This window comes from Montipora foliosa, chromosome 8 (assembly GCF_036669935.1).
Source record: "Montipora foliosa isolate CH-2021 chromosome 8, ASM3666993v2, whole genome shotgun sequence".
NCBI classification, from domain to species: Eukaryota; Metazoa; Cnidaria; class Anthozoa; order Scleractinia; family Acroporidae; genus Montipora; species Montipora foliosa.
In genome coordinates this window covers 51655072-51672238 of record NC_090876.1, presented here as the reverse complement: position 1 = coordinate 51672238, position 17167 = coordinate 51655072, and the positions used below count along the sequence as shown (strand labels likewise).

General features: G+C 40.9%; 1 protein-coding gene across 3 annotated transcripts; it reads left to right on the top strand.

The window, feature by feature from the left end:
- The first annotated feature begins 1176 nt into the window (after positions 1 to 1176).
- On the top strand, positions 1177 to 16838 carry LOC137967774 (DNA helicase B-like). Of its 3 annotated transcripts, XR_011116575.1 has the most exons (5): positions 2245 to 2910; positions 8504 to 9075; positions 9680 to 10999; positions 12234 to 13660; positions 13920 to 16838. XR_011116575.1 is itself a non-coding variant. In XM_068814343.1 (4 exons), exons 2-4 carry the CDS (start codon positions 8521 to 8523, stop codon positions 13443 to 13445), a joined length of 3087 nt encoding a protein of 1028 aa, XP_068670444.1. In that variant the 5' UTR covers positions 1177 to 1382; positions 8504 to 8520; the 3' UTR covers positions 13446 to 13882. The 3 variants fall into 3 exon arrangements, 2 of the variants coding, with proteins under 2 accessions (XP_068670444.1, XP_068670443.1); XM_068814343.1 differs by lacking the exons at positions 2245 to 2910; positions 13920 to 16838 and adding an exon at positions 1177 to 1382 and having other exon boundaries at positions 12234 to 13882; XM_068814342.1 differs by lacking the exon at positions 13920 to 16838 and having other exon boundaries at positions 12234 to 13882.
- The last annotated feature ends 329 nt before the right edge of the window (positions 16839 to 17167 follow it).

The following is a 17167-nucleotide window of genomic DNA, read 5'->3' as shown; positions in this document are numbered from 1 at the left end:
GCCAATATTCCCCAGTACGGCTCGAGCTAGCTCGGTTAGTAAGTAGTTTATTATATGGTTTTTTAATTACCTTTTGCTTTGTTTTTGCAAGCCCGTAATCGGCTCGTGGGCCAGTCACAATTAGCCAATCAGAGCGCGCGTTATATCGGCTACAACCCCAACTTCCCTAACCGTAACCCTAACCCTAACCCTAACCCCCAGCGCCTCGTTGGCAGACTCGTACCCAGTCGATATTTACGTGCTTTTTGGGGAAAGAGGATTGGATACTAGGTTGGATTAAGGTGCGCGACATGGAAAGGGTCGAAGGGAAAATAGCGACTGGCAGATTTCGTTCCAACATGGCTGCTGTTCTTGATCGCAAAGTGCATTCAGCCATATTAGAGAGAAAATTGGCTTGTCCGCATAGCGGTTGTAGCAAGAAACCTATATTTTATCAAAAGAGCGCGATTTTTCACCATTATAAGACCATTCATGGGTGTAACGTTCCATCTTCATTTTTGAAAGAAGCACTTATGCTATCTCGAAAGCTTCATGGAGATGAAACCAAAGCATATTTGGAGAACATTTATCAACACCATGCCATGGGGGGTAAAATTCCAAAATAATTAATTTGGCATCAGCAGAAGAAATGGTTAATAAATATGAAGTTTGTTACTATCTGAATATTTTTGTGTTAGAGTAAAGGGATATATTGTCACGCAAATGATGTAATTTCATGACTCTCAAAATTCGCAAAAAGCGTGAGTTTCATGTAAACAATCTTCGCTCTAGTAAGTGGTGGCAATAAATTGGATTAACCAGGAAGTTCAAGAAATATTGTTGCCTTACCAAATAAACTTCATTTTACACTACAATGACAAAATCATTTGTCAAACCTAGCGTATCACATTTCAACGCACGTACGCAAATTTGTTAACTCATTTTCACCGCGTCCTGATTCCCGCGAAATTTTTTTTCTTTCAAGTATCAACAAAAATATTATTTCTTGTCAAGCGTTCCATCTTTTATGTTCAAATAACCGCTAAAAATAAAGATTTTTCAACGATCTATCCGTATTCCGTAGATACTTTTTTCATAATTTAATACTCTGTCAAAATCTGTCAAAACACAAAAATAGCAACGCACGCAACAAATTTAGTCGCATTTACCGCTTCGTCGAATTTCCATGCTTAACACAGGAACTTTCAGTTATTGTGAAAATCTTTCTCTTTTCGGTAGCAATCACCCTTTCAGAGAAATCGACCGGTCTGCGAATATTTTATAAGGGCGATCAAGTTGCGCGTGTGACCCGTTGTGAATATTTTTTCACAAATGTTCCCGAATCGTCAAGTATCACCACAGAAGACAAGAACATCATTCTAAAAGCTTATTCTACGCAAAAAGTAGGTTCCAAAGGTAATTTTGAGAGTGCAAATAACGAGGCATGGTATATTTAATTAAGTTAACAGAACAGAAAGACGTCAACGTCATTTTGACACGAAAATGCTTTACTATTGCCATAAAAACTATCCAGTTAAGCTCGCGTATTACAAAACATGATGAATTCATAAAGGCCACCTTTTCCAGCGAAATATTTTTTGAAACAAACTACATATTTGCTATTAGAGGCAATCTTTCTTGGCTGTCAAATTTCATATTATTTTTACCTGAAGACTGTGCAGAGAACAGAGACGTGTTGGATTCCTTCTCGTCTTTGTTGAACCCATAAGTTACCAGAGAATTTTCCATTTTGGTTTCAGTGTTCTACATAACAGCACACTTGTTAAAGTATTAGAAATACAGCTCACTTCGATACACAATTCAGTGAAAGAACTGTCTAAATCACCCAAATCGACTTCCCGCAAATGTTCCCGCGAAGAACCATTTGCAGTAACACGGTTTACCTCGACATAACAAGCCAAGAAAAAATGAGAAAAGATCTTCGGCAGAACACTTTAGTACGTTAAATACTAAGCTACAATTCGAACTGAATTTTAACCACAACACAGGTGTAAAATAACACCATATTCTGTTTCTCTGCTCTGCACGGCTCTATGCACGATTGCACGTTATTTTCTTCGGCCTCTTCCCATAACTCCCCGCGCGCTCCACTTTATCCAGACCGCTTTCGCTTTGAAACCCGTAAATAGCAACTGGGTTCGAGTCTGCCTCGTTGGCTATTTACCATCTCATCAGGGCGCTTATACATGATCTCATCGTGGAATGTTGTACGGCTGCGAGGAATTGTGGGAATGCATTCGAATTTGGCGGGAGGCTGAAATCGATCGTGTCCGTGTCTCAAAGAAAACAGCTGAAAAGTCAAATGAGCGATTCCTTTATACATGCAGCACCTTATCATGCTTAAATTTCGAGGATTCTTTTTACCGAAAGAAGGAAAGGCCAGTAACGACGAAGCGAACTCTGACCCGGAAAGTGATAGCGACAACGATGATTTCGAAAATCCAGACTATCACGAAATCTTGCAGATTGCCTCCGGGAAACATCAGTCTATAAACCCGTCAAGAATACGATGTGTCTCAGAAAAGCTGCAACAGTTGAATGATCAGAACGGACAATTTGTCATCACGCGCGAGAAAGTTATTCGCGCTCGATTTGATTGCATGTTTTCCTATCCGTGGTGGATGGTAGAGTTATTTGAGATCAAAACCAGAACGCAACGACGGGAAGATTTGATTCCTTCCTACAGCATTCGTCGTGACGAGGGCGTTGATAAGTCGTTGCTTTCGTTGTTCCTGATACAAGGATGCTCTGTAAATGAACAGCATGCCTCTGCTTTCTTAGAGTTTGCCGAAAGCAGAAATTTGACACCAACCTTCGTGGATCTGCTTGGGAATTTGCGGGAATTCGAGAGCAGCAGTGAAGTCAACAGCGAAATTGCCAAACAAATTCAAATAAGTTTGACCTTCACACGTAAGTGTTTTGCCTATATAAATTATAGTGATTGGTATCACCCAACTAGTGGACTAATGCAAATCCTGCATTTTGATTGGCTACGCTACTAGAGGACTATTAGTAATAGTCCTCGAGTAGCGAAAAGCGTAACGTTTTCTTTCGTTTTATTCCCAAATAAATATTTCTTTAACTTGCATTTGCTAACTTTATTATTGCCTTTTCTGTCCGACTAGTTGGGTGATACTAAAACAATTAGACCCTTCGCCCTCAAGGGCCACGGGCCTAATTGTTAATTATACCTCGTAAATGGTTTGAACCGAGGATTCATATCACAATTACCGGTAAGTAAAGTACAATCGTCCGGGCGAGTGTAGTCCCGAGAAGGAGTGTTTAAGATGACATTGACTGACGTTTCAACAACCTGAGCAGAAGGTCTTCAGAGCCAAGAATCACTTGACTCTGAAGATGACTTCCACTCTGGTTGTTGCTTAATTATGGGAGTAAAAGGTTACCAATTGGCCCATATCACTCAATGTCCAAACTAAAGATTTTGCCCGTCGAACCTCTCATTCAGTGTGAGGCTGGACAGGCAAAGACAATGCAAAGAAAAAGCCTTTAATTCCCCATGGACTCCAAAATGGCCGCCAAGTGATAAAGGTGAATTGTGTTTTGGAGACTCCCCAATGATCCGGCCCGTTCACAGCTTTATTCAGTCTTCTTGTGGCGGCATTGTTTTAAGAACGAAACAGATAACAATACACTCTATTCACATAAAAATGAGGGGCTGGGCATTTGGTTGCAGTTTAGGAGACAGTATAACACACTTATCAATGTTTTCCCCTGTGGGTGGGTACACCCAGGGGATTTTGACATTTTTTGGGGCAAGTGGCCAAATTCCCCTCCCTGGAGGGCACCCAAATAGTGAAGATCTCCACCCTGGGAAATCTCAAGTGGTCAAAATTACCAGGCATATGGAAAAATCAGCTGGAGCCTGAATAAAAAAATGTCTAATTATAGATCATTAAAATTCCGATTTTGATCGCCTCAACAGAAGCGTCTTATTGGAGGCAGACCTCAAGTTTCGTTACACGAAATCCAAACCAAAAAGAGGCCTGTTACAAGTCAAACCTGTCTTAAATTTGTACTTCACTGACCAGTGTTCAACAAACTTCTCACTGTGCAAATCATTGATGTTAAAAGGAAGGCCACATTTTTTGTTGAACCTTCTCGAACAAAAGAGGAAATAAAAAAGTAAAAGAACTTGTGTTGTGTGATATGCAACAACCTACATGTAGCATAATAAAATACTGGATGGCATAATTTAAATAACAAAGGAAGTGGCTATTGACACACCTCGAGTTTCTCCTTGCCCAAAACTACATACAAGGCTGTTCAGGCCTTTCCAAGATGGCACATTGACAAGTAGTTACCAAGCTCTCCAGGTTTTTTCAAGATGGTTGATTGAAAAAATCCCCACCCGCGAGCAAGTGATGGACGTCAAAATCCCCTGACAGGGGACAAGATAGGTCGTCAAAATCCCTGTGTACCCCGCCCTCCCCCAAGGGGAAAAACATTGATAAGTGCATAAACATCCACAGCAAGAATAAAAACCGCATTTTGTCGGGCTTTTTAAGCAAATCAATTCTTTTTCTAGCGGCACTTCAATTAACTTATCTTAAGCTATTTGTGGGCTGCTGTTGTTGTTACTATTGATATTAATTGAGAGCACACCAAAGTGATTGCAAGACTTACTATACACAAAATCAACACATAAAATTACAGAATCGCATGACCGCTTGTCATGCAACGGTAATGCAGTCAGCATGATAAAATTTCAAAATTGAGAAAACAGTCACTTTGCAAATAGAAAGGCATTTTTTTAGGGAAAAACCTGTACTTTATAATGGAAAGCCCTGTGTTTTTCTAAACTTTATAAAGTAAATGTATGCGATTTTGGCCGACTTTGAACTGCTGGAACGTTAGGGTTGCAACAATTTTTAAAACTTTTATTGCTGTTATTCTTTCAACCGAAATTAGGCCTTTAAAGGAGGTATGACCTTTTTTAAACTCAGGAATTATAAATCTTCTCATGTCGCTTCTAATTTTATGGCAATTTGCATAATTCTGATTGTAAAGTTTTTGTAAGGAAATGTTAGCATGCGTCGCAGATGTAATCTAACACCAGTTAGTAACGTCTGCGAAGCAGGGAGTGGTTTGCCGACGGACCTAACCAGAAGTTTGGTTTCGTCCGTGGGGCAGGCTAGGAAATGTTAACTCTTTCGACTCCTGGGAGTGGGACGTAGATTTTACTCTGTCTTACACCAGACCATTTTTACTGGTCAAGTGGGGCAGTCCAGGGTGGTTCAGGTGTCAACAGCTTAAAAACATGCCTATAGTCATTGTACCCTGAATCTGTTCTTTATAAATTTGTACTTCATGAAAATACTGTTACTGTAGTTCAAATTCCTTTCAAACGACATTTTCACTGTCAAAATGCTGCTTCGGTAGTGGAATTAAAGGGGTTCAAAGTTGGCCAAAACCCCATACATTCACTGTAATCTTAGCGGTGTTTGCCCCCTAACCAATATATCATCATTAATTGTGAAACTTGTTTTGTATTTTTTGTAATGAATAGTCTGAGTAATTATGTTATGTGGTTGAGTGAGCTCCTTGACTGTAATTTCAGAAGGGCAAACAGAGCTTTCCATAACAAAGAACAGGGCTTTTCCTATAAAGATTAATTTTGTTTCCTGAAGCGGTTTATTCTTGTCAAATCCCGACTGTGTTACCACTGCGTGACAACTGGTCATGCAATTCAGTGTGTTGTGACGGCGGGTCTAAAATGCTGGTAACAGGTAACAGAGAACTGGTAACTGGTAACAATTAACAGGTAACTGGTACCAGAAAATTGCGATCTTCGACCTGGATAGCATCATAAAAGGATCGAGGAAAAGCATAGGAACTTCGGTATTCTAAGTACACAGCCTGATTTGAATCAGCCAATCAGTGCATTGCTTCCCCTGTGCTGGGTGGCCTGCGTGATGCAGCCGTTTAGGTAAGGGATACCCTGATTGGTTGATTTGAATACCAAAGTTCCTATGTTTTTACTTGATCCTTTTACAATGCTATCCAGGGTTGAAAATCAGAATTTTCTGGTACAAATCATTTGCCTACAAGTGTGAAACTTGGTTGGGACATAGATGAGGATGTCTTCAATCGTAATGTGCCAGGTTTTTTGTGCGAGATTTTCCTTGATTTGAATTCAGATGGCTTTGATGAAGTGGCGGTTAAAAAAAGTGGTCAGCCTTAACCTGTTATTGACAGGCACTAAACCGCCGAAAAATAAACCTCCCTCAAACTACCCAAAGCCATAGTTATTCCACTTTATTTGTAAATACAGTAGAACACAACACAAGGCAAAAATACTTTATCGGAGCCTTTATTTCCAAACGTATGAGTTAACTGGAGAATATTCCTGGAAAGTTTTTTTCGTGTCAATACAACTCAACACACCCAATTTAAGATGGTAAACCTGTGGTTTATGTTCACAAATAAAACTCGGTAATTTTATATTTTTTGAATTAATTCTCTTAGTATTGCTCAGAAAAAATAGTAAGGATTTTAAAATACCATCGTTGAAATTTGTAAAGCATCTGTTTACTGGTTTTGATTTGAATCAATTCTGATAACGATAGTAAATGCAAACTATTCTACGGTTGGGTCATGGAATGTGGACTTTAGACTACGAAATTGAAAAACTTCGAACAAAGTGTAGGCTACCTGCCTCTTGTTAATTGGTGTGGTGTTTGTTGTCTGCATTTATTTGGACATGTAATCGAGGATGCTTGTGGCTGTGAATATCCCAGGGATTGCATAAAAGACAAGGAACATAAGTAATCAAGAGGCAAGGACAAAACGTTTCCACATGTTAGCAACTGACAAACAGCAGATAATGAGATTACACTTTAATTAATAACAATCAAAAACATTTGTTTCCTGCTCCGGAAGCATAATAAAAGTTAAAAAGTTTTACAAACTCGGAGCTGAAAGTTAAAACTTATGAAATATTTCGTCCGTTTTTTCAACCGGACTTCATCAGTCAATGATATGAATGTTAAAAAGATGAATTTTAAATAAGGGTTTTTAACGCCTCTTGGGGGTTAGAATTGTGTCATAGATAGCTGCTAATTCGTAACCATTGTCTCTGTTTAACGCCGGTTTCGTAAGTTTAATTTGAATAGCTTCTTTTATCCTGCGTTTGGAGGTGTTAACTTCGGTTGATAGTACTTTTGTCTTATTTGGGTCCACCGAGTAACCCTCCAGGCGACAATGCTCGTGAATAGCTGATGAACTTCTTGATTGGTGTTCTTTCACTCTGATTTCCAGAGAGCGGGCCGTTTCGCCAACGTACTCCTTGTTACACTTCTCACAATGGATCTGGTACACAGTACCGCATTTCTTGAGATTGACAGTTGTGTCCTTGACACGTACCAATTGTGATCTTAGAGAATTGACGGGTTTATGAATAAGTGTAACCTCGTGTGACTTGAAAGCTCTTTGCAGGCGTTCCGAGATTCCTTTGATGTATGGCGTTGATGCATAGATTTTCTTCTCGTTTTGAGGCTCGTCGGTATCTTCTGTTGTAGATTTTGGATGTGGTATTGTTAGCATCCATTCTGGATAGTTATTCATTTTTAGAGCTTGCTTGACGTGCTGTGTTTCTCTAGTTCGGTCATCGTTTTCCGTAACCAAGGTCTGAGCTCTCAACATCAGGGTGTTAACCATAGCTCTTTTGTGTTGTAGATGATGGTTTGATTGGAAGTTTAGGTACTGGTCCGTGTGCGTAGGTTTGCGGTACACGGAGATCTTGGTAGAACCATCTTGGTTAATACTCACACAGGTATCAAGGAAAGGAATCCTGCCATCCTTTTCTTGTTCCGAAGTGAACTGGATATGTTGGTCAATGGAGTTTAGATGTTCTGAGAAGGAATCGACGGCGTTTTCGTGAATCTTGGCCATCGTGTCATCCACATATCGATACCACATAGTTGGAGGGGTGGGGGCGGTGTCCAGAGCTCTGCTCTCAAACTGTTCCATGTAGAGATTGGCCACTACAGGGGAAATTGGAGACCCCATGGCGGCTCCTTTCTTTTGTTTGTAGAATTCACCCTGGAATGTGAAGTATGTGCTCGAGAGGCACATCTCTAGTAGAACAGATAATTGGGCGATATCTAACGGGCATCTATCCGGTAAGCTCTGGTCACTTTCCAGTTTGGCTCTGACAACTGGAATGGCTTCATTGATCGGAATGCTGGTAAACAGTACAAGGGATAGCAAATTTTACTGGCGCTCCTTTCAACCTACTCAAGAGCATGTTCATAATCTGGTTACTTTCAGTATATATATATATATATATATGTATTTGTATTTTATATATTCTGAAGTCAAGATGTTAAACCCTTTCATTGACTAACGCATTCCAGCTGAATAACTCTAGGTGTGGACAGATTGTTTATCAACACGTTATAATGACATAAATAAATATGTAAATCAATTAATAAATAATTCAATTAAATAAATATTAATCATTTTCCCCTTGTTTTGTCATTAGCCACAGGCAAAGCCTTTATGGTTCTGGAATTGACAAAAGTTGCCCACCGTTTGTTCCCTCGGCATGTAAAAACACTGTTCTCCTCCGTCAAACTTGAAGTGCTGCAGGACATGGAGAAAGCCTTGAAATGCGAGCCCTGGATACTTGGTTTCCAGAAAATCCTTCAAGAAAGGTTTGGGATATCAGGCTTCGAGGTGAAGATACCGTCGTTTGTCAACTGTAACCTGTTGAAAAAAATGCCAGTGATGAACTGTGATGCTTTGTACATTTACAATGCACTGTGCAAGGTTACGTACAAGTATGGTCACACCTACTTTCCCTTAAAGCAATTAAAAAGTGAGAGATATTTTAAGCCACCATTTACAACAGAATCTTATCGTGTCACCTGCTGGGATGACAGCCTCGATTATCTCAAGGCGATAAATGCGGTGAAAATTGGCGGTGAGTGCTACGGTACGCCAACCTCATTGTTTTTGCCGCACATTCGAAGGTATGAACAAACCATAGCCAGAACCATCTGCAAGATGAGGAAAACACGCCCATGGGTGAATGGAGTGGAGATTGATGAGAAAGTAAGTTCTTTCGTAACATAACAGCCGTCGCTATGGAAGTAATTATACTGCTTTTAGTAGTCCAGGGCCAAGTTGTTTGAAGGCCGATTAGCACTAATTCTGGGTTAAATGCAGCTAAAATTAATACGTTTTCGTGGTATTGAACCCGGATGATTAGCGCTAATCATGCTTCGAGCAACTCGGCCGAATGTTCAGCAAAGTGATATCAAAATAAACCGATGTAAATTGGCAACTAGACGCCTGCTTTGGCCGGCTCTTAATGACTGCTACAGCTCTGGCGCAGCGGAGGTACTGAAGAGTTTCAAATCAAAATGCACATTTCATGTTTCTGATTCTGGCAACCCTTGGTATTGAACAGGCTGAAATTATTGTGATGTTTTGTTGGATGTGATGCAGAGGACTTTTGTAGGCCGTAGTGGATTCTACAGCTCATGACAATTCCACTGAGTTTTTGAAATGCATAATTGCATGGAGTGGTGACGAATGATACAATTAATTAGAGGTGAACAATTTCTTTTACAGACATTTCTTACATTTCAGGGGTCTTGGACTAATAACCTGCAAAAGTGGTATTAAATCTATCGTATTTATTTTCGTTCTCTAGGTTTTTGGTGGTGATGCAGACCAGCTTAGAGCAGCAAAAATGATAACCACCAATTCAGTTGTTGTCCTATCTGGAAGAGGCGGCTGTGGTAAGACTCATGTTGTGTCAAGTGTTTTATCACAGGCTCTAAAAGTGAAAAGAGCTCAGCTTGCAGCTGACGGTGAATTTTGTGCCAAACAAGACGAACAACCCTTGGCAGGCTGTTTTAGAAGTTTGACTGGTGTCTCTCATACGGTTTTTCAAGGCTGCACGGGTCCCTTGCCCACCTCCGCCAATAGTTTATCTCCTGAAACCCCACCAAACATTGAGAATTGCTCTCAGAATCCAGATATTTCTCAGCATGAAACTGCGATAACTGACCCTTGTGGCGATGCGGTATTACTAACAGCACCAACTGGCAGAGCAGCTTGTATTTTGGGAAAACGTACCGGCCTTCAGGCATACACGTTACACTCGGTGATTTTTAGTTATCTGCGCTGGCTCAAGGCGGCCAAGAACGGCGAAAGCCAGTCCGCATGGAAATTTTCAGAGGTTAAGCTTCTTGTTTGTGATGAGACTTCACTTGTTTCTGTGAAAACATTTGCGACCCTTATGAACATACTTTCGAAGAAGTGTTCACTGCAGCAAATTGTTTTGCTGGGAGACAAGCACCAGTTGCCGTCCATTGAGCCAGGCAATTTTCTGGGGGACGTTTACAATGCACTCTTGGAGCATGGCTGCAGTGTCATGCTGAGGACAAATCACAGAGCTGAATCTCAACTTATTGCGCAAAATGCTGGGAGGATTTCCTGTCAACAGATGCCTTTCTTTCCAGATGACCCCAAAAGAGGGTTTATTTCTTTCCGCTACCAATCCAAACAAAGTGAGAGTGGAGTTGAATCTGATGACATGGCTGTCACACAAATGGTGCGAGATTTACTAGAAAACAAGATATCCGCTGTGAATTTGCCAGAGCCTGATAAATCTCAATTTATCGCCTTCCGGCGCACAGATTGTTTGAACATCAATGAACTGTGCGCTCGCCATTATAACAAACATTCTATCAAGGACGCCAAAGGGAAGCTGGACTTTCAAGTGGGGGACAAGGTTTGCGTCAAAAAGACCATCGTGTGCTTCGATGTACACTCAAAAGAAGACGTGAAATTCTGTAACGGAGAGATCTTTTTCATTCGGGAAATTATTGACGAGGAGGATAATCGTAACAAGAAAACGACTTACTTAAGTCTGGACAATGGAGAAAAGATCATGAAGATTGACAAGAAGATGTTGTTAAAGGCGAAGCTCTGTCACGCATGGGCGAGGACAATACATACCTTTCAGGTATGAGCTAGTCTTCTACGCATCCTGGTTCAGCGCTAACCTTAGTTATGTCTGATTAAATCCTAGAGCGGTTTTCAAATGACTGTCGAAAGTGATTACACGATTGCGACTGCTACCCTTAGTGATTGGCTTAAAAACTTCGCATCAGTTTTTCAACCATAGAAGCAAAACCAAACCCAATTGCGACTTGCACACGCGCATTTTCCCGCGCTTTGAGCAAGGCACATGTAATTTTTTCCAATCCTGATTGGCTCATCGCGCTGTACGCGCCACTTGTGATTGGTAAGAGTAATTGACCTTTCGCGATTTCTGACGGCATCTTGGTTGGGGGGCAAACGCGGCTTAACTTACAGTGAATGTATGGGATTTTGGCCAAATTCAAACCTTTATAGCTCCGCTGCAAAAAGGCAGATTTCGAAAATTTAAAAATATTTTAGTCGCTTTATTCATATCATTCAGGAACAACGTCTGAAAATTGGATATTAGGAATCTCCTCATGTCGCTTTAAATTTCGCGGGAATTTCCATAATTTTGTTTACAAGGGTTTATATGAAATGTACAAATTTCGTTTACGGTCGTTATAGCTTGATTCTGATCGTCATGCTTCATGAAAATAATCTCAAAAGAAGTGCTTTTTGAGAGGTATTCTCGCTATCCACAATCGTCAGACCTTAAAGGATTTATAATGGATCGAAGTCGGCAAAATTCCCATACATTCACTGTAATTTAAGCCTTGTTTGCCCCTCAACCAATGTGGCGTCAGAAACCGTGAAAAGGTCTATTAGTTTGGTTTTGGTTTAACGACAGTGAATAGAAATCCGCTGTATAAGTTGCCGTAGTATTTATAGCGGATGGGCTCCAGCCCTGCTTTGAACAACTCGAGCTCCATTTTTAATGACATCTGCAAATGGTCAGACTCCGTGGTCTATGATATGGACTTGAAGTCGTAGTCCTCGTCTCTCAAAACTGTTGTGGTAAGTTGAAGCGGCTGACGTGAATTGCAGTCCCGCTTGTGTGGTACTCAAAGATATTCCCTCAGATTTGTATGGGTGTGTTTGTCACCATTTTTGTTGACATGCCTTTTAATCTAGAGGGGAAAATGTCCCATTTTGTTCAAAATGAACTAGTGTAGTGTAGTAGTGGGGTTTCTGGCTGCACACGCATGCTTTTCACTGTCTATATTTTGCTGAGACCTTTTAACTCTGCTTTTTGCCATTTCGTTTTTCTCTCTTAGGGTTCTGAGATCGACACTGTTGTGTACGTTGTTGGAAGTCCGATGTATCAAAGTTGCCAGCACGTATACACGGCCATTACTCGCGGTATTCGTCAGGTTATAGTCATCAACGACCCCAAACACTTAGAACAAGCCGTGAGGACGAAGCCATTCGCACGAAAAACCAGGCTGCATCGATATCTTGCTGAAGATTTGCGAAAACCTGTTTGTGACGACCCAGAGGAAGATGCTGGGGAAGGTACCTGCTCTACAGACTTGGAGAAAACAAGCGCTGATGCTGGTGTGTTTTTGACCCAGACTCCCGACCTTGCTCACTCTTCTTGTGGGTTCCAAACTGCCAGCCAGTTACTCTGCAGTGGTGCCTATTGCGAAGCACTCCGTTTCAACCAAAGCCAAGAGTTGTTTGAGTCTCCGCAAAGTGCCGCAAATGCCAGTGATACTTGGGAAGATGCGTTCAAAGATGACAACGACGACGAGATTCTTGCGTGGGCTTTTGAAGCAGAGTCACATGTCCAGCCACTTCCCTCGAAGCGTCAATGCTCATCGTCACCGCACGATAGAGGACTTGGCAGCGCAAGTACAGCCGGGGATTTTTACATCTCACGAAGTAATTTGAAGACAAAAAAAGAGAAACGAGACGAAGCGGATTACCCTGGAGAAGGCGCATCAGATTCTCTTATTGAAGGCTCCGGCACTCGCGGGTTAGTAAGTTCTGGTAATTTAGTCGGTGCGAGAGTCATGAGCGACAAAACTCGCGTACCGCTGAGTGACTCCTGCAATCAGTTCTTTGGATGTCTAAGTTTCTTGGCCCATAATGCAACAGGTTCTTCTCGCTCTTCGGTCAATCAGTGGTCTCCATTGACAGACAGTGCAAATCCTGCTGGATGCATCAGCCCGAAGAGTTGTCTCAAGATGCCCCCGGCATGTTTTACCTTCCCGACGCCGCCACAGACCCCAACTAGTACTAAAAGGACGCCCGCCGGGTCAGCAAAATATCAGTTCAACAGCGTCCCTAGAAAAAGCAATCCTCCAAGAGCATCCCCTGTTCGGAAATATGGAGGCAGTCCTTCTAAAGGCAGACGGAAATCATTTACAGCGCAGTACGACTCTATGTGTAGTTTATGCAGGGGTCCAATTTATGCTAAACGCGATGAGATAACTCACTTGGAGAATGGCACCACAATGTCTTGGGTGCATCAAAATTGTGTTTAGTCTGAATGAGAATTCCAGTACCTACCACCAAATTGGGAAAAAATAGTGCGCTTTTCAATTGCGTCCAGCAAACCAGAAACGAAAGCGAAAGTAAATTATTTTGGTCGATCACAACAGACGTATAAAATAAAATAGAGCATCTTCGACGTGTAGCGAACTGAAATTCACTAAGCCGGCGCTAAGCTCGGGAAAACGCATGTTCATTGCTTGAAAAGGTGGGGCGAGATTGTTTGGTCAATAATTTGGTGACTGTTTTGGTTTTGCATTGCTGCGCTTAACGATTTGCCAAAAAATCTCGCACCACACACTCAGTCAATAGCCCTTTTCACGGTTAGTTTTTCTTATTTGCATTGCAATGTAATCTAGCATGCATATGAGGCAATTTCGGGCTATTTTGTAGTTTTAACCCGAAATTGCCTCGCACCCACGTTAGATTACATTGCAATGCAAATGAGAAAAACTAACCGTGAAAAGGGCTATTAGATGCAAAAGCAAAGCAACAGAGCGTTTCCGATTTATTAATACATGTATGTTTGATATCGAAAGAAAATTGAATAAACATGTTGACACGCTTATTCCTTTGTGTTATTCTCTCAATGTCAAGCTGAGTATTAGTATGTCGGAATTGGTCTATTGTGACTTGCTCACGCGCGTTTTCGCGCGATTAATTAAGCGCCGTCCTTAACCCTATGATTGGCTAATTTGATTGTCTGCTGCTTCTGTTGTTATTGGCCAAAAAATTTACTTTGTTTCTGGTTTTACTCTTTTTTTTGGGGGGCGGGGGGTGGGGGGGAGGCAGTGCTATAAAGTAAGTTGGGAATTACGGTAAATATTTAGTGAATGAAACCTTTCAGGCAGATACATGCAACGCTTGAGGTTAGGGTGTGTACTAAGTTTCTATGACAAAAAGAACCCTACAGCCGAGGGTATTAAAATACATTTGAGATTTGATTTGTTTTTATATCTGAGCATTTTATACATTAACTTAGTGTTTTGATGCACATTTTAATTCTTCAGTGAAATGAATTTATTTTTGTCTCGGTTATGGTCATCGTGTTGGGCTGAGGCCTTATGCGTCCCATGGCGCAAAAAGGACTGATGATGGTCATCGTGTTAATGTGAAGTCATCTTCACATCTCATTCACTGCCACATCTACCACACCACTTCTAGCACACAACAGTGTTTATAGATGGTTTCATAACGTGATGAGACCGCCATGTTGGTGCACAAAACAATAGCGAATAATGGATCACGTTTTGCATAATAATAGAGTCAAATTCCCAAAAGACTCTTTTCTGTATGGTTCTGTGGACCAACATTGCCACTGTGACGTCAGGTAAAGTGCATCAATACATAGCAAAGTGACTAATTCGGTTGTATTAGTTAAACATGATTGACCCGGATTTAATGTAGACGTAATTTGTTCGTTTAGGAAAGATGAGATACCACCTTTAATCCCAGGGCCTTTTCTGTTTAAATAGAATTGCGCAGCTGGGCTGGCAGCCTGCTAAAAAAAACAGTAAAAGTAAGAATAGATAACAATACAAATCGGTTCTTAAGGAAGAACTAACGTCCGAAATGCAAGCAGGTGTCAACTTGACGCAACTTGGGATCAAATCTCAGCTCCCGGGGAATTAGCGTGGTTTGATATGAGTCGTCTACCCGCGTTGGACAGGTTATTTGCAACAGCTCGTCAGGTGACCTCCTTTTCGTAAATGAGTTACTCGACCAGTTTCAATATATTATTTTCGCAGAAACGAAAAAGGTTTATAACCTCATATCGTTTAAGAAGTTATTATTGACGTTAGAAATTAGATTTTGTATGGGTGGAAGGCGCTTTGCCCTCCAGTCGCGCTCCAATGATTTGAATGCAAATCCTTGCATTCTTTCAAACCGCTGTTAATTTTTTCCCTTGCGGCTTGGAAGTCCGAAAATTTCGGTCCTTTTTAATTTACCTTCGCCTATCCTACCTCTAATAAGTATAAGCATTTTGGCTAAGAGAAACATTGATAACTACACAGTTTACCAATTATTGGTCTTGTGACCAATCGTTGCAAATAGCCTATAGCCACGCAATACATGCTTCTGCTAATGACGTGACAAGGGCACATCGAGCAATTAAAAAGATTATTCAATTGAATGATATTTTCCGAGATTCAATAATTTAGACCCATTGATTATTGAATGATTTAAGGTCAAGCAGCAGTGCACTACTAGGAAAAATCACAAGGTTATAATAGTTTGCCACAAAATATCATGGATTTTAAGAGAACTTCGGTTGGGACTACCCTGAAACTGGAGTTTGATTGACATAGAAGAACAAGGGGTGTTTGATTTCTTTGAGATCAAGTGGCCGAGTTTCAAGTTCACCATAAAGGACGCACTTTTCGCGGGTCTCTAGTCTAAATCTAAAGTACATTCTTCAAAAACGTGAGCATTGAAAGTGCTATCTTCAAAAGTAAACAATAGACCAATTCGGCTAACTCAATGTTGTACCCAATTCAAATCTCTCGGGGTTAAGATTCTTTGTGTGTTGAATTTGCATGACAATGAAGCATTCACATTTAAATGATATGGAAATTCTTGGAACAAAACGTTTTACTCCCGGAGGATTTGAATTGGGTACAACATTGAGTTAGCCGAATTGGTCTATTGAATTTAAAGTAAACACATGAATTTTGATTAAAGAATTATACGTAAAGACTATAGAAGTGCCAGTCGCGGTGAATTCTGTTATCTGGTTAGTTTTTGTTCTTGTTGGGCAAGTTTGTTCATGAAGTCCCTCGAAGGTTATCCGCAGTCATTTCATAACGGTGAATAAGTTCATTGCTTCATACTTCTGCATGAGAACGAAATTCGCATAGTAACCTGCTTAAATTGAAACGCATCTCATTCCCAAGATTAAAGAGCAAAGAGAGTTTCATTTGTTGTAAAATCACTCTGCAGTGAAATGGCAAGCCTCAGCTTAGTAAAATGACAAGCAAGTCAGGTGTATGGGATGTGGCGTCTCGTTTATTGATCAGACAGATGTAACATTAATTTTGTTAATTGTCGAAAGTATTGTGACAGCTTTCATTTTGCCCTTCTATCCTTATAAAAGGCTGCTTTTCACTAGTGTAGGCGGAATCAAACTCGTTACAGCGCTCACGACCAAACGGAGGCGTAAACGTAGTCATAAGGTCAATGGAATGAAGTTCTGCACTTTCCCGACAACGTCGCTAACGATCTCGTTCTATATCTTCTAGGTATCTAGATCTAGGGCGTTTAACCACTGTATCGATGGGACGACTTAAACACTACGCTGGTTCTTTAAAACTGTTTAACTGGTGAACACAACATTGTACACAGGTTGACCTCCCTCTGTTGGTGTAGTTCCTATCGAACTAGAGAAGAAATACTGAGGAATATTATGGTGGCTAAGATTTGCTCGAAAATAAAGTTTAAAAGCAAATAATTCAATGAAACATCAAACGAGATGTCAACTGAGTCCTGCGTCATGTATTTTTGTCGTTCCAAGCTGTTTTAGGCCTTTTTTTTTTGGGAGATCTTTCCTCGACCGCCGGCTGGACAGTAAATAAAACTAGACCCTCCGTGAGGGTACACTGGGTTGCCTGTGGTACGTGCACCGTTCCAGACAATTTTTTCAAGTTGGGGGGTCATTAAGACCATTTAAGGGGCCACCCAGAAGTCATACCAGCAGAGGCCCTTTGGCTCACAGGTT